We start from the raw sequence: 22282 nt of genomic DNA, 5'->3' as shown, positions 1-22282 counted from the left end.
AAAAAGTTTTGATTTTTTGGGGTAGCTAGTTCCTCTACCAAAATAATTGAAAAGTGAATAGTCCTGGATTCTGGGGTGCGAGATGGCGGTAGAATCATCAACCAAGGCAGTTTCTGCCGTAGAGAAAAGCCGAGACATGCCTTCTGAAAAGGCCATGGAGTTTCTGTATACAGTTGTTCGAAGAGACGTGGACTCCAGCAACGATGAAGGAATAAAAGAGAAGGAGCAAGCTATTCAACGGCTTGGTGAACTTATGTTTGAAAACAAATTGAAAGACGGTAAGAGGAGAAACAAAGGTCTCCATCACGCCCTATCATGTTATTGTACGCCAACGGCAATGTGTTGTTTCCTTTGTGCGCTACCTGTGTTCAGACCTTTGCGCTCTTGTCAAATATATCCGCCCGTTTCTAAGCTGCATTTCCAAAGCCAAGTCGGCGAAGCTCGTCAGGAATTTGCTGGACTTGTTTCTCCAGCTGGACTCGGAGACGACATCTGCAGTGAGTGCGTGTGTGCGCGAGTTTGTGTGTGCCTGCGCGCGCGAGTGTGTGAGTGTGAGTAAACGGTTGAAGGAATACCATGAACAGCAATGAACCGAGTTATATTACTAGAAGTATTTTGTCATGTAGTGGAACTACTACTAGACTATGCAGCGAACTAGTCCTCACGCTCTGGCATGCGCAATCAACCACAACACCAGTTCTCGGTTAGAAAAGGTTTGTAAAAAGAGAGATAGAATGTATGATCTGAACACTTCCAAGCAGGCAGTAGACTGACTCCCCTATCTCAGAGATAAGACCGGAAAAACTAACAGGGAACTCCTCGCGTGACTCGGAGATCGTCAGCAAGCAGCGGGAGCGAGGATGAAAGCAAAGACAGCCAGGTAGGGATACAGAAGCCATGCAGCGTGACAGGTGAACAATGGACACAGCAGTCCATGGTGAAACAAGACACCTAAAGGATAGAGTGAATTACGTGCACAGCATGAACGGGTCATGACTCATCTATGTCTGGAATGACAGCATAAGGCAACAACACTTCTGGGAGAGCCAGACAACAAGAATACTAACACCACTCATCAGAATAGAAGTACTAGCAGAAAGACTATAATAAGTATTGGCAGGACTATTGTTACTATAACAAGTCGGTTACAGTTCCTCTTCACCCCATCACCTGGTAACAATAGGGACTGTCGTCCAAACCGAGCTAGGTTGTGTAGCGACTCGGTGGTCGTATGCTGGTGCGGCTGCGCAGGCCATAACGGGGCACATCACTAGTACTATCACCTGCGTCAGCCTCGATCCACCAGACAGGTCCGCCGTCGTCACTATCGTTGTCATCATCGACGTCTGGGTGCAGCTCTGCGTCGGCGTCGGCTTCCTCAGGAACACCACTCTTCAACAGGTCAATGTTGACGGTCTTCTCCTTCACGCCTGTTGCACCGTGCTTATGAGAGATCACAACGGTGGAGGGCGACACAATCCGCTTCACGGTCCATCCTGTCTGGAACGGCGGAAGGCGCTTCTGACGGCGACTTGGATGTCGATACAGTACATGGTCGCCCACGCAGTAGGGGTTGGCACGGCATGGAGACTCCAAGAAGTCGGCGCTGGCTAGCTCAGACTCTACCAAGTCCCTTACGACGGCCGTGCGATCAGCCAGCTTCGTCACCCATTCGCTCAGGAGGCAATCATCATTAGCTGTCTCAACAACAAGATGCCGTGGCCGCCAGCCAATCATCGCTTCGGTGGGGGACAGTCGCGTGGCGTGGTGAGGCCGGTTTCGGTAGAAGAACAGGAGCACATCAAGATCCTGCTGCCAGTCAGACGTCGTGCTTAGCACCTTGCGAATGAGGCCTAGCAGCGACCGGTTCATACGCTCGGCGGCGCCTTGAGACTCAGGATGTCGTACGGCTCCTGTTCGTACACGAACCCCCATAACTTTGAACAGCGACTCCACGATGGCGTTCCGGAATTCTGTTCCATTGTCCGTCCTGACGACATCGGGGGCTCCCCAGCGTACGCACATTGAGGTGAATGCTGCGGCAACGGAGGCGGCGTCGTGACGACGAAGTGGACAGATCTCGGCCCACTTCGTGAATGTGTCTATGCAGACCAAGACGCAATGGTACTGTCCGCTGCTGTTCTCGCCAAGCTCCAGCGTGTCTAGGACGAGCTCACTCCAGGGTCGGCCAGGAATATCAGGGCGTGTAGGTGACGCCTGTCCGCTTCCAGACGGGTTCGCGGCTCGGCACTGCTCACAATCGGCGATGTACTTGCGACACACACGGGCCATGTCCTTGAAGAAACAACGAGCTCGAATCATCTGGTAGGTCGCCTCCCAGGCAGCATGTCCGGAATTGTGATGGGCAATGGCTACAACTTCACCGACCAGCACGTCGGGAACTACCGGCACTTCGACCTGTCCATCCAGGGTTAGCTTGACACTCCGGAAGAGTACTCGGTCTCGGACGACTAGCTCTCTTGCCACCTTGCTGTAGGATGAGGGCACGAGCAGCTGGTTCTCTAGGCAGTGGATCACCGACTGGATCTCCTCATCACTCGCCTGACCCTCGACTATCCTTGCGCGCAGCACTGGGCTAACAACGTGGGCCTCGCCAGCAGCCGCACTCACGGAGACGCTACCCTTTCCCTCTTGCTCCTTGAAGTACTTGATCCAGGTACGCGGTACCCTTGTCAGCGCATCGGCGGGGTTTTGATCTGTCGGCACCCACTCGACAGACACACTCAGGCCGGCTGTTGCCACTATGTCAGCAGCGATCTGCAAACGGCGCTGCACCAGCACGTGGTTGAGACCCTTTGTTCTGATGCGCCGGATGTTACCCAAAGTATCGCGCAGCCAGCTGGCCACCGTCTTCGAGTCGGTTACAAGGCGGACGCGTCTCGCACCCCATGATACTGCTAACGAAAGGCCGTTGAGCGCTGCATCCAGTTCCGTGACGTTGATGTGACGCTTGTCATGTGATTTCCTCAGCCAAGCCTTGTCCTCGATGACGCCGCTGCCATCCTTGACCACTACGCCTAAGGCAACATCGGATGCATCGGTGTACACGACGAGCTCTGGATCACTGGTCGATGGTGTCACTGACCAGACACCTTTGGCTGGATCCCCATCACCTGCTAGCCGGGCCATCACCTCTTCGCAAAACTTAAGCACTTGCTCCGACACGAGGTGATCCCACGGCGTGTCACCTCCGACTAGACGCTTCAGGAAACTGGTAGCAGGTCGTAGCCACCCGCAGACAGGCACATGGCTGGTGAGGCGTCCACACCAGCTGAACAAATCCCGCTTTGTCGCTGGTCGCTGGAGATCAAGGCTGATGCCGTCGCGTCGAGTCCAGCGTGTGTCACCTCCTTCGCCCGTGCTGAGCTGCAGCCCAAGGACCCGAGCGGAAGCCATCGGCTCGGCGGGCTTTGTCGGCAGGCCGTACTCGAGCAGCCTAGCAGCAACCGCCGGGACGTTGTTGCGCGGAACTCGGATATCGTCGACATAGTTGTCGGCCATCGGGAAGCCCTGAAGTATCCACTGGATGACTATGTCCATGAATTTCGGTGCGATGTTGAGTCCGAAACCCATTCTAGTCATAACGTATCTCTTCCCTTGCCATAGCACGGTCTGATAGCGGACGAGCTCAGGTTCGACACGGATCTGCAAGTACGCTTTCCGAACATCCAGGAGGCAGAAGTCGCTTGCATCGCCGTCCTGCCGCCATTTTCGCAACGTGTCTTCACACACCGGGGCATCCTGGCCTGGTTGTGACGTGAGCTGGGCGTTAAGAAAGCGGTAGTCTAGGCAGGGACGCACCGGAGTTGTAGCCTTGTGCTCCTGCACCTGAGCGAGAAGAGGGAGCACCGCCGCTGGTTCGCCATGGACATCTGGATCGTGTCGTACCAGCCATCCTTCATCAATCCACTTCTTAACTTCAGCGCAAAACTGCTCTTCCTGTTTGGATGACAGCTTCTTCCTGGAGTACTCTCCAATGTTCGGACCAATGCGGTGGCAGGGCTCGACACCATCTTGCCAATACCACTTCAGGCTCCAGTGGCCTTGCTCCGCGTGCCACCTCACTTCGCCGTCATTCACCCGCAAGATGACGTCCTTACCATCGCGGATCACGTTGACATGTGGAGATGGGTGCGAATCCTTACTTGGCTCCGTGGTACACGCGGCTGCTGGCGTCGTACCGAACGTCACGGCACTCAGGGAGTTGTCCTCCCCGTAGCGAAGCTGTACGCCACCATTACCGACCACGACGTCATTGCCCACCAGGATGTTAGCCGATACAGCAGTCAAATCTCGCACTACCACCGCTGTCACTACGGTTACTGGTAGCAGCACTGGGCCATCCAGTCTGCGCAGTTGAAGTTGCACTGTGCCGCATACGTCAAGCGACTTCCCATCCAGTGCAATCAGATTCTCAGAGTACGCACTGTCAGAATCGAAGTTTCCTATTCGCTCTGCAGTTTTCTTATCGATCAGCGTACGCGTTGAACCGGTGTCCAATACTGATCGCAGACGGTGCCACTCGTCAGAATGATGACTCACACTGTTCTTGCGTGCCTCCACGAAGACCCGCGGTAGGCCGCCGCGCTGCGCTGTCACCGTGCACAGACAGGGATCGCTGGGGTCCCACTCGCCTTTGGGAAGTCGGGGTTGCTGCTCCGTAACGCCAGCAGCAGGACGCTTCTTCGAGTCCAGCCACGCTTTCCTGTCAGGACAATCGGGTTTCGTGTGACCAGGCTTGTCACAAAAGTAGCATGTCACCTGATTCCCCTTGTAAGCGTTCAAGGGCGTCTTGGCTGACTTCGAGCTGCGCTTGGGGCAGTTGCGACGAATGTGGCCAGCCTCGTGGCAGTAGTAGCAGGTCACGGTCCCGCGATCAGTCGCACTTGATCTGGCAGGGCGATCACTTGGGCCAGCAGCGGCAGAAACGTCCTCGGAAACAGCACCACACGCTTCCGCAGCCGTTCGCAGTGCGCGTACCTGCTCAACGCACTCGCTGATTTTCAGCGTCTTGCCAGCCATGGACATCCGCACGGAGCGAGCGAACTCTGCACCCAGGCCAGCGATGAACTGCTCGATCACCACTGAGTCAGTGTCGCTACCGGCTGCGTGGCCAGACAGCGCGAGCAGCCGCTGGAGGTCTGCAACGTACGCATCTACGGACTCGTCGACCTTGAGCTTCCTGTTTACGAACTTGCCATACGCCTGCGAAGGCGTAACTGCAAAGGCGGACGATAGCTTGGCCTTTACTTCATCTACTTTCTTTTTGTCCGCATCCGCCATCCTCGAAAAGACCAGGAACGCATCTCCATCGAGAAACAATGGGATATACTTCGTCTTCTTGGCGTCATCATCCCATCCAGAGATATCGGCCAGTGCCAGAAACTTCAGCCACCACGTACCGAAATCTTCACCTTTTCCACGGAATGCGCGCAGATAGTTATCTGCCTTCAGCGACATCACGGACTGCGAATACGCTCACTAGTAGTACCGACTACCGACCGCACACAGACACCAGTGCAGCCACAGCCCCCAGGTCCCGGGTTTCGGCACCACGCTGTAGTGGAACTACTACTAGACTATGCAGCGAACTAGTCCTCACGCTCTGGCATGCGCAATCAACCACAACACCAGTTCTCGGTTAGAAAAGGTTTGTAAAAAGAGAGATAGAATGTATGATCTGAACACTTCCAAGCAGGCAGTAGACTGACTCCCCTATCTCAGAGATAAGACCGGAAAAACTAACAGGGAACTCCTCGCGTGACTCGGAGATCGTCAGCAAGCAGCGGGAGCGAGGATGAAAGCAAAGACAGCCAGGTAGGGATACAGAAGCCATGCAGCGTGACAGGTGAACAATGGACACAGCAGTCCATGGTGAAACAAGACACCTAAAGGATAGAGTGAATTACGTGCACAGCATGAACGGGTCATGACTCATCTATGTCTGGAATGACAGCATAAGGCAACAACACTTCTGGGAGAGCCAGACAACAAGAATACTAACACCACTCATCAGAATAGAAGTACTAGCAGAAAGACTATAATAAGTATTGGCAGGACTATTGTTACTATAACAAGTCGGTTACAGTTCCTCTTCAGTCAACATTTTGTAAGTACCACCTGTTACTGAGTTTAATACAGAGGTAGCAGGCACGTATGTATGTGTGTGCATTCGAGTTTCAAGTTGCTACGTAATGTACATACGATGCATTCACAGGGGCGTCGCACCGGTACGGTCACTACGGTATTGACCGTACCACTATTTGCCCCAAGTACCCCGTGAATCAATAAAATGCACTGATTTGGGCTCTAGATTACCAAAACGTTCGGCTCAGCCACCCCTCCCCCACGAGTAAATTGTACTTCAGATGGCTGACCGTACCACACTAAAATACCTTCCGACGCCCCTGATCCACAATCTACAATTTGTGAAGCGTACAACCTACTCCTTAGGAAGTTGACCTTCCGGAAGTTTTCAAAAGGCTAGTTTATTTTTGACAAATCCAGATCACCATCAGATTCAGTGGATCAGTCAGAGCAGCGGTTCCGAATGAAACGGAACAATGACTATCTTGCCTGATTACCGTGGTGCAGCTTTCATGCGATTGCAACTAACTTGCTCTGGCTGCTCCAGCCTTGGGGTCGGAGTGTTCAGAACATGTCCTGAACACTACGAAATCAGTGCCAACCAGTCAAACACACCTGTTTGTAGGGATATCAGCGCAGATACTGCGCAGGGCTTTGCGCAGACAATGATGTAATCGATTTTTGAACGCGGCGATGGCATACTAAAAAAAATGGCGAATGTCCAAAACCGGCGAAAATGCAGCTCGGGGAGTCGGTATTTGACGACTCCCCGACGCAGGTCAACCTTGATCTAGAAGTTCGAACATTTTAGAGAGAACGAGAGACCGCGAGAGAGAAAGAGAGCTACAGTGCATTTCAAAACTATAGACGCGTAGGGTTTTTGAAATATTTCAAATTTGGCTGGAACTTTTTGAGAATAGTTTTCGGAATATTGCTCAGGATCGCTCCACAATTACTCTCATATAGTTTCTAAAGGATTGGATAACAGACGCCCAATTTGGAAAAATTTATGCACAAAGTGATCACAGATTTTATGTGGTATAGATGCTGGCATAACGGTTTTTGCCTAGGTACGCGTCTATAGTTTTGAAATGGACTGTAGAGAGAAATTTTACTCAAGCTAATGCTTCAGTAGAGGTTCTGGGCACACTGATAGGCTAATATCATCTGACGATTTCACAGCTTGTGCAACTAAGTGAAAATGCGCCGCCAGAAAATCGGCGATAGTGAAGTCGGCTTTGAGTAGATTTGGCTTTCTCCATCCTCGGGAGCCGCTCCTGTTGCCTGTCACAACCAAACCCCGTCTCCACACGACTACAAACAAAATCCCGTCCACACCTGACAATCGATGTCGCTGCAACAACCGCCATATGCACGGCGATATGTCAGAAATGTAGAAATGGACAAGAACGATCGTGGTCACCTTTCGCGCCACGTGGAGCATGAACGCTTCGGTCAAATTTCCTGCCAGCTCTCAACATCCAACATCATGTATGTCTGTACGGTTTACCATCAAATCCAGAGCTTTTCCCCGGTTAAATCCAGTGATTTTCACCTCGGAGATCGTGGCAACGACCGGCATGGTCGCCATTTTCAGCCCTGAAAGAACCCTGTCGTTTGGAACGAAAACGGCTTCGCACCTTGCAACGAATGTTACAAATCGATTCCAGAACACAGGGGCGGTCCAGCATACCAAACAAGATCCTCGTACGCAAGTGGCCTGTAGTCAACATTTCCTTGCAAGGAAATTTCAGCCATTTCTCCTTGGTTGAAGATCTCAATTTTCTGCAGAAAAAATAGTCAGTGTTTGGTAAAAATTCTGCATGCCACATCTGATGCACGCTTGGCTGCATGCGCAGTGCACGCGCTGAGATCTATACTGTTAGAAACGATCCTGTCCATGATCGGACCCATCGAGCATGCCCCAGCTGCGCAGGTAATTTAAAATTTATTTGCACCGATACTTGATAGGGGCCTTTTTCCAGTGAGCACTTATTACTAGTACTCTGCTGTGCTCCTTTCACAGCAACTGTCCTGGCATGAAGAAATTTATTCCCTTTTGATTACATTGAGTTTTTCCCTTTCTGCTGGAGTGCTTAGAACTCTATTGGTTACTGTATATCACTTATGCTCTGTTTCACTCTCACAGATTGAACTTTGCAAGGAATGCATTGAATGGGCCAAGGCTGAGAAGAGATCATTCTTGCGACAGAACTTAGAGGTAAGCCGGTAGTACCTCGCATAGACAGCTTATTTTTTAAACTTACTGCCCGTGTCCAAGGCTGTCGCGGCATCTCATCTGAGGATGAGCAGAGCTGCAGTCACCAAGGACGATTTCCAGCCAGCGTTTTTCTTCTCCACGCATCCATTCCCACACAAAGTGAACATAAACTGGGCTTCACCTGTTACCAGCGATTCAAAAAATTGTGCGATTAGAGCAACACTGCTTGTAGAAAGCTCAATTTCCACTGCTACATCTCGATTCAGTCGATTTTGTATCAAACCTGTCCAGGGGGTCATGGTTCCTTGAAGTTGTGTAACTGAAAGCATTTTGGACATATACCTTGCGGTTGTTATTACGTTTTCTCATGCACTTGAAATATGTGTGTTTGTGCATGGATGTTCATGTATCTGTGTGTATGTATATGTGTGCGCGCGCGCGCGCGCGCGCGCGCGTGTGTGTGTGTGTGTGTGCATGTGCATGGATGCATACGTGCGGTTCTGCATGCGTGTTTACTATAGTCTCGTTTGGTGGCATTATTCCTTGCATCAAGTCAGTACACTGCTGCCCTGGATCTGGGTGAGTTACCATTCTTATCTTCATGTATTACAGTCTATGCACAGTTGAGTCATCGTGTATACATTGGTATGCTGTGCTTGGTAAAAGTCTAGCCTGCCCGTTCTTCGGCGCTCTGTTCTTTGGTGCCCGGCAGTACTGTACTGCATGTGTGCTCTACATGTTTTGCTACATAATTCTATGAGTGCGCAGGAGAGCACTCTAGGTGCCTGTCCAAGGGGAACTGAAGAGTGTCGGAGTTTTACAGTTTATTGTGTGTATGTGTGTATGGGGGGGCAACCGAGGAAAGATGATGCATATATCTTTCTTCAATGGCTCACAGGCTGCTGTTAAACCCTTTAAAACAATACTAGTGTCTCATCGCCGCTCTCTTCTGCATTCTCAATCAGGTTCATCTTTGCTACGTGAGCTGAAGAAATTAGATGACAAAGCTCTTCTTGTGGATGTAAGTAGTTTATATACATTATTTTGCCTAGGTCCAGTTTCTTGAGTGGCCTGTTATTAGTGAGGTTTCGCTCTACGTAATTACGTATGAGAATCCGTATGTCGTACGCGCCGGGGAGCGAAGGCAACTTTCATACGTAAATCTCTCTACGGATTTCTGTAGGAAAGCTGTTTCCTACATTGGGTCCTCCGTAGGACTTTTTGAAATATTTTTCACATTTTCCGCATTTGTCTATGGCAACGTTCAAGCCGCGTGAAACACAAGGTACACACACCGTACACCACGCGCAAAATAGAAATGGAAAACGCGGTTTCTGTTCGTGGTGCATGCGGTGGGCGCATGCAGCCAACGCGTCTCCAAAGCAACAAGGCACGTTTAGCAGTCGTGGAGAAACCACGTAGAGCGAAACCCAACAGCTCTGATTTTTACGTATGAAAATCCGTGCAGTTCCTACGTTATTTTCATACGCAATTCCGTAGAGCGAAACCTCCCCATTATAAATGCATCATCCATACTGCGTTTTCTTGCAGGTGATGGTTGGTGACATCACAGGTGCATTCTACACCACAACTTTCCCACTTGTGTTTGTACTCTGGCATGTGGTATGATTTCACTAGTTTTGATTCAATGCGATCAAGCTGCAACTTCACCTATGGGGGTTTGCCCTTCCTGGTATGTGGCTGTGTATGTGGCTGTGTGTGTGTGTGTGTGTGTGTGTGCGTGCGCGTGCGTGCGTGTGTGTGCTTGTGCATGTGCATGCATGCATGCATGCATTTGTGTGCATTTGTGTGTTTATGCATTTGAGTATAATTATGTGCATCTGTGTGTGCCCGCGCATGTGTGTGTGTGTTTATGCATGTGCTTCTCGCCTTGCTACGGGCGTTGTTGGATGGTGCGTGCGGTATGTGGTTTGGGTTTGTTCGTTGTTTGAACGATGTTAGGTTCAGCTGTTGGAAAGTCGTGTATACTACAAATTGGGTAATGTGACCAAGTCCCGCGCCGCACTGACCTCAGCTAGAACCACGGCCAATGGTATCTATACCCCACCCAAGATGCAGGTACGCTGGTGGCTTCTTGTTCTTTTCTTTTTTTATTCCTGGCCGATAAATTCCGCCACCCTAAATAAAGCTGTGCCATTCTGGAGTGCACGCTATGTTTGTAGTACCTGTTAATAGGGCAATGGCTTCATAAGGATGAAGTCCACTGGCTATCCTTGTAGTTAGGAGCGGTGCTGTGACATACTTTGCGTGGAAATCACGTATGCTCATTGTGCATCCTGTTGCGGCGGTGCCGCACAATTCCACCATCTTTGTGTTCTCATTGTTGGTTCAACTGGAGTGCATGTATAGCTGCTCATATCACTGTAGTGTTCACTGCGCTGCTGAACAGCTCTATATCATAGTATATGGATGTACGGTGCTTTTCTGTGTCGCCAAGTACTGTAGCTGAGAAAATACGGTAGCTCTTTTCATTGTGCTCTACTTGCATAAAAAAACATTGGGTTCTACTGTAGTGCTGTCTCTATAGATAGTATCATGCCATTGCAATGGTTTCAGTCACTCTTCTTTCCTGTCTTCTTGCTGTGTCCTCAGGCTGGCCTTGATCTGCAGGCAGGTAGGACATTTATACTTGTACTGTAGTTAACATCCCACTGCACGCACAGACATTGAAGACAAGGTTTGGGCGAGACTGGAACTCACGCGGGGGAAATGGGGTTAGGCTTACACCCAGGCCACCACATGGTAGGACGAATGTGGAGGGGGCCGCTAACAAGGTTAGGCTTACACCGCACTTCCACATGGTAGGACAGATGTGGAAGTAGGCTGCTAACGGGGTTACGCTTACACCCGGACATCTGCATGGTAGGACGAATGCAGAGGGGCTGGTAACCTGGAGTTGGGTGTCAGCTCAAAGGCTTACGGGGTGCTTTGCAGCCACCCACTCCATGTGAATGCCACCCTTTCCGTGAGTTCCTTATTTATTTGTGACTCGGATAGTATGTAGTAATGAGTACTGTGATACTAGTACCACGCCAGGGATGAATTTATTGTCATATTTTTGCATAGCAGTTTCTGCCATACACAATCACAATTGTGTAGCAGTCTTTGATTTTGATTAGCATTTTTCTTTCAAGGTTGGGTGTTTACCACATTGTCCTTCTTGAGAGTGATGCCTGAAAGCCCATTTGCAAAAACAACGACTGAATCATACATGTGCACGCAGATTGAGAGTGCCTGCACCACATCTACTGCACTGTATGCATGTTACTTGACAGCACAGGCTAGGCATGGATGGTCTGATTCTATCGCAGTTTTCTGCGAGTCACGGCGACTTTTGAGTAGCAGTTGATCGATTCTGCATAGCAAACTGCGATGCGATACAGGATAAATTCATCCCTGCACGCCAAATTGGGTGGGTTGGGATGGGGAAAATTTGGCAAAGAGCTAGTGTTGGAACAAACAGCAAGTGAAAGTGGTAAGCAACAACAGGAACAAAGAACACGAGTGCATGCACATATGGGATCAGATGCGCTGGTAGGTTCAGCTGCCGACAGAGCTAGAGGGCGAACACGCTCCCGCGTGGTGCGAACTGTGCCCGTGTCACGTGCACAGCGGTGTGCGTGGGCAGCTCAACGATAGCGCTACGGGTAGATGTGGAATGCAGTGTGAAGTAGCGGCATCGCTACGGGTAAATATGGAGCGCTACGTGCAGTAAACGCAGGCGGGCACGCGCTGAGAGAGCGTTACGTGCGTGTTAACTACAGTTAATACTACGTATAAACTGAGATTTATGTTTTTTGTCTCTGCTTCTTAGTGTTGGACCGTATGTGTGTGTGTGTGTGTGTGTGTGTGTGTGTGTGTGTGTGTGTGTGTGTGTGTGTGTGTGTGTGTGTGTGTGTGTGTGCTTTTTTTTCTTTAATGTGTGTGACATGTATACATATTCCCTGGATATACATGGCACCAGGGTTCAGTAACTTGTCAGTTGTGGTGCTTTGGACACGCATGTGTGGCTAAGCAAGGTGCTGTCCGCCTGTTTTGAGTGACATCAGGACTGCATTGCCACTCTTGGTTGTAGTAGCTAGTGAGCACTTCATAGTATTTTCGGGGTGATTTTTGGAGTGGTTGTCCTGGCACGTTGCTGGACTGCTTTTGACTCGGTGTTTTTTTCTCTCTGTTCAACAGGTATCCTTCATGCCCATGATTTAGATTTCAAGATGGGATACTCTTACCTTTATGAATCGTTCGAGGTGAGTGTAAATGTGAAGGTTGAAGTACTTTCAAAGGATCTTCACCTGGCAGATCATGCCACATGTGTTTGGTTATCTACATGCAGTGTGTGTATGCGGTCAGTGTGTGTGTGTGTGTGTGCATCTGTGTGTATGTGTGTGTGTGTGTGTGTGTGTGTGTGTGTGTGTGTGTGTGTGTGTGTGTGTGTGTGTGTGTGTGTGTGTATCTGGATCTGGATGTATGTGTGCACACCTGTGTCTGTTCGCGCTGCTTCCGCATGATCCCACATCTGAGGTGACATCAGGCGGTATGCTCCTTCTCTCCCTCTACTGCCCGTTTGGGGCCCACGTGACCCCTGTGGCAGTGGCTCAACAGGACAGGATGTGTGTGTGTGTGTGTGTGTGTGTGTGTGTGTGTGTGTGTGTGTGTGTGTGTGTGTGTGTGTGTGTGCGCGCGCTTGCACATTGATAACTGTTAGTTAGGTGAAGGCATGGAGAGTGTTATTGAGTATCATAATAATTTACTGCATTTAATATTTGAGGTTCTGTGCTACAATGTTTTGGTAAAATCTTCTATTTGCTTGTGTTCTCCTTTCATATGCACTATCTCTGTGGTTTTTTTAGGGATTTGATTCTGTCAATCTCACTACAAGTGCATCACTGGCTTTGAAGTACCTGCTTCTGTGCAAGATTCTGCAAAACTCGTAAGTGTAGTGCATGGGTGTCAGGTGTATCTAGTCTTCCTTTTCTTTTCTTTTTTAGATCATGTTCATGCATTTTTCTCTTCGTGCCAACTCATGCTTTTGTTGGGGTCAATGAGAGGAGGGAAGGGTGGCGGGTGGGGCTTAGTAACCCTTATTTAAGAGGCATTAGGGGGGGGGGGGGGGGCTTAGTAACCCTTATTTAAGAGGCATCCTAATACATGTAGTCACTTTATGGCACTTTGAAGAGTGTTGACTTTCTGAAGAGATAGCAGACTGGGCTGCTTAGAAACGAAAATCTTCTGTAAACTCCACAGTCTCTTCCAAAGGAATTGCAATACTGTCCGCACTGTGATGGCTGCCATGGCTGGGAATTAGTCTCCCTAGTGGGTATTTTAGTCGCTGCAATGCTTGGATTGGTCTGTCTGCCTGATGGATGATGGCCTGGTATGTGTGTCTGTTCTCGTGTGCAATGCAGGCCTGAAGATGTATCTGCATTGCTAACGACAAAGCTGGCTCAGAAATACCACGGTGAAGCAGTAAGTGTGGCATTGTGCTGCAGTGTGCTACTAACCTGTAGTCCTGAGTGTCCTGAGTGTTTACACCACTGCTCAATGTCACCTACATACACCACTGCTCAATGTCACCTACATACACCACTGCTCAATGTCACCTACATACATGTGCATTATGTGCTGCCTTTTTCCGCTACTAGTACGAGGTGAATTGCTATTTCTGGACATTGTACATTTCTGGACATTTCGAGTAAAATAATTTTTCGTCGCGTGTAGAGTCAAGTCAGTCGAGTTGATGAAGTTTTTTCTTGCCGTAGTTGACAGCTGGGCTGTTGTAGTTTCTCCTCGTGTCGGTGCCTTGTTGATAGCCTTTGCTTGTGCGGCATTTCAACGGGTTTTGTTGTACTTTGTCGCATGAGAATTTTGAATTTTGAGTAAAATAAGAAGTAATGGACGAATTGTTGGCTTCCCCATGTGCACTCCACTTCAGACGCTGTATAGTCATGGACTTGTTGGCTAGAAGTGTGAAGAGGCCAACTGCAGTCCACCAATAGAAAATATAACAAAAATGGTGCAGTATAGGATGCCTATTGACGCTATTTTACTTTCATGTCCAGAATTCCATACACTGAAATTTAGGCAAAAAATTGGCCTGTCAAAAACGTCCTGCTATCAAGTCTCTGGGATCACAGCATGAGCAATTGTCACATATTTGGAAAAATGAAGGATTAGGCCATACACTAAATACAAAGATATAAGAAAAATGTAAAACACACAGCCAGTGGGGCTCTATTCTATTTTCATGTCCAGAAATAATGCTATTCACCTCGTACTCCCATTCTCACTAATACCTGATCTATAGTTTGTCAGGGTTTTTTTGTGAGGGTTTTCTCACTATTACCAGCCACTGACGCATGTGGTCTCACTCTGTATCTTGTTGCATCATATTGTGCTACCGTTGTCCCCAATGTTCCTGGTTGGCTACGTTCCGAAAGGCCAGAAATCCTGCCACCATTGACCTTGTGTGTGTGTTACGTGTGGTGGTGGTGGTGGTGTAGCTGTGACATTGATTGTGTATGTTTGTTGTGGTTGTTGCATAGAGTGAGGCCATGTCTGGTGTAGCCACTGCTTGCAAGAACCGATCACTGTGTGAACTCAAGGAGGTAAGTGTCCCAGTGCTGTGTCAAAACTGTCAGTGCTGTGTCAGTGCATGCCTAGAAAACACTGGAGTGTGAGCTGAAATGTGTGTGTGCTCAGTCTTAGTGGCATGTCTGCTGTGCTAATGCTCACACATCTATACCTGGCAGTTTAGAAGTGTAGGTTTTTAAAAGCGCCGACATGTCTAGCTCAATGTCCGTGCTACCAGTGTTGCTCCATTGAGGGATGTGCGATCATGTTTCTGCTTGGCCTACTGTCTTACTCTGCACTTGTAGTGTGAAGTCACCTGTGTGAAAATGTCACCAGTGTGTTGTAATGAATCGTTGAGTTGTCACATCAAACCCCTGCTAGCGTAAATAACACCATGTGACCTAATAACTAGGCTTGGCATAGCCTCACCTAGTCCTTTCCTGTCTGACTCCATACAGCTGTGCTGTCTGTCAAACTGCTGCTGCTAGTGCCAGTGCTGCTGCTGATGTCGCTGTTCATGTTCTTCCATCCTGTTCCCGTTTCCCTGGCAATAGGCTGGAGTAGGGTGTGTGCTTGTGTTCTTACAGTGTTGAAAGGACTTTCCTGAGCACTCAATAGCTTGCTGTGTAGATACTTTGTTTGTTTACTTGAAGTACTCCTTCCCTAGAAATCAGCACAGAGCACATTTATGTCAGTACAGTACAGTACAGTACAGTACAGTACATTACAGTACAGTACATTACAGTACAGTACAGTACAGTACAGTACAGTACAGTACAGTACAGTACTGTACAGTACATTACAGTACAGTACAGTACAGTACAGTACTGTACAGTACAGTACAGTACATTACATTACAGTACAGTACAGTACAGTACAGTACAGTACAGTACATTACATTACAGTACAGTACAGTACAGTACAGTACAGTACAGTACAGTACAGTACAGTACAGTACAGTACAGTACAGTACTGTACAGTACAGTACAGTACATTACATTACAGTACAGTACAGTACAGTACAGTACAGTACAGTACATTACATTACAGTACAGTACAGTACAGTACAGTACAGTACAGTACAGTACAGTACAGTACAGTACAGTACAGTACAGTACAGTACAGTACTGTACTGTACTGTACAGTACTGTAATGGTAACCTATGCTATCGCTGTTTTTGATTCCATTTTCTCCTCTGACAGGTATTGGCCAGTCACGAGAAGGAGTTCTCCTCTGATGATGTTGTTCGGGTAAGTAATCAGTAGCAGGCACGTATTAGCTCCCTCGTGTGCCTGCTCATGGCTTTTGGAGTGCTGATGTGTGTCTAGGTGGGTATGTACGTGTGTCTAGGTGTTTGTGTGTGCAGGTGTGTGTGCACGCATGAATGTGTATGTGCGTGTATTTGTGACCTCAGCTTGTTAACAGTGGACTCGGCAATGGACTTTCTCACTAAACTAGCTACTGTACAAGCAGAAATATTGGTCTGGAATTTAATTTCGTCTTTTTCGTCCAAGGAGCTTTTGGACTAAATTATATGCCTGACGAATATCGATTTGTTCAGCTTTTCAATACACTCTTATGATCAATGGACGAAATTTACAACCGGACGAACTCCCATTCTTTAGAGTTGGACGGAATTTTTCACCGACGAAATTTTCTGCTTATACAGTAGATGTGGTGACAATAGACATCAATTTAATCATATCTATGATTTCCGATGATTCACTCATCCATCCTGACTAGATCACTATGGCTGGGTCCGAGACCGTTGGCTGTTCTATTGTTCCTGTGTTTTTCCTGTGATGTGCTACCTACCTCTGTCTGATAGCACTTTCTTTGTTCTTAGAGCTCAGCCTGTGTTATTGGGGGAGCAGCTGAAGGTGCTTGCCTATTGCAGATGGGAATTACGTGTATCTTACGTGTAAATTCTCTTCTAACATTTGTTTCCTGTATGTCCTGCTCTGTGTCCTGCTAGCGTCACCTTGATCATCTTTATGACAACTTGCTGGAGCAAAACTTGCTGCGATTAGTGGAGCCATTTTCTCGTGTTCAGGTATGACCTATAACTCTGTCATTCTTTGGGAACAGCTCTCTGCTGCTGCTACTACTGCTGCTGCTGCTGCTGAAGCTACATGTGGTGGTGGTGGTGGTGTCGGATGCGTGTTGTGTGTGGTGTGGTCACGGTTGTGTGGTGTGGTCGCGGTTGTGGTGTGGTGTGGTTGCTACCACCACTCGGCATTGTTGCTGTTTCCACCATTGCAGTAATTTTTGGAATGTAACATTCATTCTCTTTTCCAAGTGTCCTACCTTCGAAGTTGTCCAACAATGGAGTTTTTCTTGAATGTATCCTTTCATTTGTGTCCTTGCCTATTCTGATGGCTTGCTAGTGTGTTAGCGCACTCCAGTAATACTTGTGCTGTGTTGGCCTCTACTTACATGCACGCACTCCCGTCATGTCTGACTGACACTTTGTCATTTTGTGTGCAACGCCGTGTAGTGTTCCAGTCTCTCGGATACATGTATTTATTTATTCCATTCACTGTCTGTTTATCGACTGTTCTCTCGGAGACTCCCTCGATTTAGGCTAAGGCCTGTGGAGAATCCATAAAAATTAAGTATTTGATACAGCTATGAAATACGAAATCTCTCTCCTTCTCTCTCCTTCTCTCTCTCTCTCTCTCTCTCTCTCTCTCTCTCTCTCTCTCTCTCTCTCTCTCTCTCTCTCTCTCTCTCTCTCTCTCTCTCTCTCTCTCTCTCTCTCTCTCTCTCTCTCTCTCTCTCTCTCTCTCTCTCTCTCTCTCTCTCTCTCTCTCTCTCTCTCTCTCTCTCTCTCTCTCTCTGTGTGTGTGTGTGTGTGTGTGTGTTTGTGTTTGTCTGTCTCCCACAGGTTGCACACATTGCTAAGCTTATCACTTTGCCCCAGGTAAGCTTGGCAGTTACTACACCAATAACAGCCTCCAGTGTCTGCTTTGCAGTGGGATGCACGGCTGTGTTGTATATACAGTGTACTGGTGTTGCTATTTTCATATGATGACAGAATACTGCAGCATGCACAGGAATACAAATCAAGAATTGTCACTTCTTTGGGACGTACTTTCAGTGTCTATTGTACCTACTGTATTCTGAATAGCATGTTCTGGTTGTGCTGCAGGACGTTGTCGAAAGCAAGTTGTCACAGATGATCTTGGACAAGAAAGTTAAAGGTCAGTGTGTTGAGAGTCACAGTGCTCAAGAGGCTGGCAAAAAGTCTTTTAAATCTTTCCCCATGATTTATGTGGTAGTTATTTGAATCTATTTCATCTATCAGTGCTCCATAAATATTTGAAAGGGAAATTCATTTTTTAACCACTTTTCTGATTTTAAACACCCATCACGAAAATCGTAAAAGTTCCAACAAAGTTCCCGGTTTACAGTATTTACAGTACCTATAGTAGAGTTGCATGCCGACGAAAGTGGAGTCCAAAACTCCCAGCCTAAAATACTACAGGTGGAATCCTGATAATTCGAACCTCAAAATGCCAGGAAAAAACTTCTAATTATCCGAACATTCTAATTATCCAAACATGAACCCACAACACAATATGTATGTCAAAATGCTCTCATGGTCACGCAGAGTTGCACTATGGACCTTAGACACAGATTTCACGGATACTGAACTGACCGGCACAGCCCGCTCATGCAAACTGAACTGACCAGTACAATGTACAGTGAACTTCGAATTACACTTTGCTAACTTCGAATTATCAGCACAAATCCCACACATTTTCAATAACTTATAAGTGGAATCTGTGGGACTTCTAATTAACCGGACATATCCAGTTCGAGGTTCTAATTATCAGATTTTTTATGTGGGAATCGTATTGATAGAAATCGGTCCTGGAAAAACTTCTAATTTAGCGGTATGTTCGAATTATCAGGATTCCACCTGTACTTTGAAGTAAGAGCAGCTGTGTCTGTGTTGCACAGCTGCACGGCGCATCATGGTCTACTCTACTCACTGGTCGGATTCCAATGGGCAGCACTGCACGTGTGAGAAGAGTACTACTAAGTAACTAACAGTCCATTGTTCATTGTTTGGGGATTGCTTGCCTGCAGGTATTCTTGACCAGGGAGCAGGTGTTTTGGAAGTGTTTGATCCGAGCACGAGCAACCAAACGTACAATTCGTCAGTTGATACCATCAAGGCAATGGGCAAGGTTGTGGACGGACTGTACCTACGTGCAAGAAAGCTTTCATGAGTTCAACACTTCAAGATTTTACCCGTATACATATTCATTCTTTGGTGTTGCTCTTTTATTGTCCCCTGGGGGTCGTGTACATTCAGTTTTTCACAGTTCTTTTGCTACTCTCACATCACTGCTGCATGGACAGCAGCAGCAGCAACAACAGATAGTAGGGCATGACATCATTTTCTTATCATGGATGGTGGCATTGTTTGTTAGATTTAGACAGGAGAACACATATCCAGCGTGCAAACACGAAACAAAATAATACACCAATAAGCGAAAAGTGGACACCCGGTCCCCCTGCTCCTGGCCTAAGTGTACACAGCAAGTGCTTATTGATATGATGTCTGCTTTAGTAGTAGCACAATAATTTTTAATGGCATTGCACATACTGACTGTGGTGGCGACATTAGCGGTGGCAACAGCATGTCATTCGTGATTAGTTTTCTTGCAGACGCATAGTCATGTTTGTATACTGTGTTAGGTGACAACCGCCAGTCACTATCTTCTTATTGCTCAATAACTCTACTACTACTACAATTGGCATGTTGTCCTGCATTCAAATGATCATGAAAATGCATTTTTTTCTTTTCTAAAGCCTAAAAACCTATTTTCGTGTCTCTGGTTGGAGAGGAAGAGAGAGTGGGGAATAGCGTACTGGAAATGAATAAGGAAAACATAAGGGAACATGACCTAAAGAGAAGAGAGGAGGTTGCTTGCTAACAAGACGAAAACAAGAATAATTATTATCAACTATTGAGCGTTGTAATGTGAGGAGAGGACGGCATGCAAAGGACGAGTTCCAATTCAATTCTGGCGTGACTTGCGGCTTGTGCGAAGAGTCCCCGATGAGGCTGTCGACCTGGAAGCAGAGAAACACACACGCACGCACACACACAGGCAGAGATCGGAATAATTATTATTCCGTTTTACCTTTAGCAATTTGCTTCTGCCAACCCACTATGCAACGTACAAGTACATGTATTAGAAATATGATACTGGCCAGTGAAAGCACATTCTGTGCCCCGAGCCAAGCAGCTGGTGCCTTCTAGCTGTGCAACCCAGCACAGGGTTTGCATCCAATAGTACACAAATCATGAGTGGTCGGATATCACTGTCTACAATTATTTATACTTGAAGTAGTACTGATACAAGCAAGAGCTGTAGAGACACATGTTCCGACTTTTTGCGCAGAGTGGAGGTTCTGAATTTCAGGTTGCGCCCAGTTCGGCAATTTGAAAAGTTCCCTTCAGTTCCTGCTTGCTACGTGATAGCTATGGCCGTATGGGCAAGTAAAATGTGGCGTTTACAGATGAATGTAAACATTTCAAACAAGACGCCGAGAACACCTCGACTGCCTCTTTTTTCTGTTAAACTTGCCTGAAAGTTCGACTGTTTCACTAACTCCCGAACCCAGTAAGTAATCGAAAAATCCTGAAATTCGGAATCGAGAATCTCTTAATGATACAAACCAAGTAATTCTGTTTGAGTGGTCCGCACAAGCCCTTTCTATGACACCTATAATACCAACATATAGTCAGGTACAATAGCACTGGGAAAGTAAAGTGATTCGTGAGCAATTCAAATCACACACAACACACACAGCATGATTGAGAACTTACTTGTTACTGTTCAGCTTGGCTTTGAATGCTTCCAACTGGCCACTGCCCTTTGTGTAGGGTGGTCGCTTTGGAGCTCCAAGATGCGGGTCAGCGTTTTCATCCGCCCTGCATACAAACAGCAATATTGAGAAATACATGTAGAGGCGACGGTTTGATACCGGAACGGCTTGACAGCCAAATTTGTATAGACCCAAACTGATCATCAGCGTTGATTGTTCACTCGAAATATGTTTGTGGAAGGAAACTGGCATGTTGAAGTTTGCTCTGAGGCCAGAGTCAATCGAACTGAGCCACTCCTTTGTGTTGACCCATTGCCTCCAAGTTGCCCAATTTTTCGCTTCAAATCAGAGGTGGCTCCAAACCGGACAGGTTCAAGGCGGTGTTTACATGAGGCGTTCAACCCGGGTCAGATTTCAACCCGCCATGTGCATAAAATGAATTGCGCGTTTACATGACGCATTGCGCTTGACCCGGGTTGAAATTTCGCCCCGGGTTGATTTCAACCCTCCCCCCAAGGGGAGGGTTGAAATCAACCCGGGTCAACAAAATCGTACAAACGTACTTCTGTGCGTATCTCGCGCCAGGTTTGAACGGCACTGCAAATGCAAATTTCGCGCGAACGGATTCACTTGACCATACAGGACTGTAGAAGTGGACTTTTGGCGGCATATCAGTATTTGACCCGGGTCAACTGTCTTCATGTAAACGCTCACCTCTTTTGTCTATCGTACAGACTTTCAACCCGGGCTGAACTCGACCCGGGTTGAAATTTCTCATGTAAACACAGCCTTAGAGTGCACATCAAATTCACTCTGGGTCTGAAATTAGGTAATTGCTATCGCTCCACGACGGCCAGTACAGAGTAACAATAAGACTTGTGTGTGCTTCCATTAGTTTTGATTGGTATGCGGTGCTTTATTGGCGAGAGGAGCCGCTGTTTACCTGCGACAATAAGTTGATTTTTCGAAAGTCGTAAAACTCAAGTCGCAGTGCGAAGCAACACGTCAAAAACTCACTTGCTTGGTGTGGCGCTTCTGGTCATCGCAGAGCCATGAAATTTTGGCTCGGAGTATAACACATCGTAGTCTCACTGTGACATATGTTTTCTAATCAAAATACCAAGAGAGAAAGTGAATGTTGAGTCCGTTCCGGTTTGCAACCTATGTCCTATTTGAAACCGTCGCCTCTACATGTAGCTGCGAATGAGCTACTAGTGCGTCTATGAAAAGCGGGGGCACACACACACACACACACACACACACACACACACACACACACACACACATTCACAAACTGTACGCTGACATAGAAAATACAAGTTTGTGACTGGTGGTAGTGGTAGTGGTGGAAATACGTACCGCCCTCGGACAGGCATTTGCTTTGCCCGTGCAGAAGCTGTGAGAGATGAAAAGTTCTGCTTCCGTCCTGCACATGTGTTCACACATACACACACAACGCTACCAGCTCTCTTTCTTGTCTTTTAGTAAACAACGGACATACAAAAACATACCTGC

The 22282-nt window shown here is 47.6% G+C and overlaps 2 protein-coding genes across 2 annotated transcripts in view; one reads left to right on the top strand and one right to left on the bottom strand.

The window, feature by feature from the left end:
* The first annotated feature begins 21 nt into the window (after positions 1 to 21).
* LOC135809008 (26S proteasome non-ATPase regulatory subunit 11-like) lies at positions 22 to 19756 on the top strand. The gene is made up of 16 exons (XM_065322264.1): positions 22 to 278; positions 373 to 497; positions 8258 to 8329; positions 8851 to 8908; positions 9295 to 9350; positions 10292 to 10408; positions 10943 to 10964; positions 12533 to 12597; positions 13201 to 13280; positions 13756 to 13816; positions 14893 to 14955; positions 16123 to 16170; positions 16896 to 16973; positions 17808 to 17843; positions 18072 to 18123; positions 19016 to 19756. The coding sequence occupies exons 1-16, from the start codon at positions 83 to 85 to the stop codon at positions 19156 to 19158; spliced, it is 1272 nt and encodes a 423-aa protein (XP_065178336.1). The 5' UTR covers positions 22 to 82; the 3' UTR covers positions 19159 to 19756.
* LOC135809007 (uncharacterized) overlaps positions 19314 to 22282 on the bottom strand; it is a 15659-nt gene continuing 12690 nt past the window's right edge. The window contains exons 15-17 of the mRNA XM_065322263.1: positions 22127 to 22193; positions 20769 to 20873; positions 19314 to 20008 (exon numbers count right to left, since the gene is read on the bottom strand). Of these exons, the coding sequence (XP_065178335.1) occupies positions 19954 to 20008; positions 20769 to 20873; positions 22127 to 22193 (227 nt within the window). The 3' untranslated portion in view covers positions 19314 to 19953. The remainder of the gene's footprint in view (positions 20009 to 20768; positions 20874 to 22126; positions 22194 to 22282) is intronic.

This window comes from Sycon ciliatum, chromosome 2, assembly GCF_964019385.1.
Source record: "Sycon ciliatum chromosome 2, ocSycCili1.1, whole genome shotgun sequence".
NCBI classification, from domain to species: domain Eukaryota; kingdom Metazoa; phylum Porifera; class Calcarea; order Leucosolenida; family Sycettidae; genus Sycon; species Sycon ciliatum.
The sequence above is the reverse complement of the archived record's forward strand: the minus strand, read 5'-3'. Positions and strand labels throughout refer to the sequence as shown.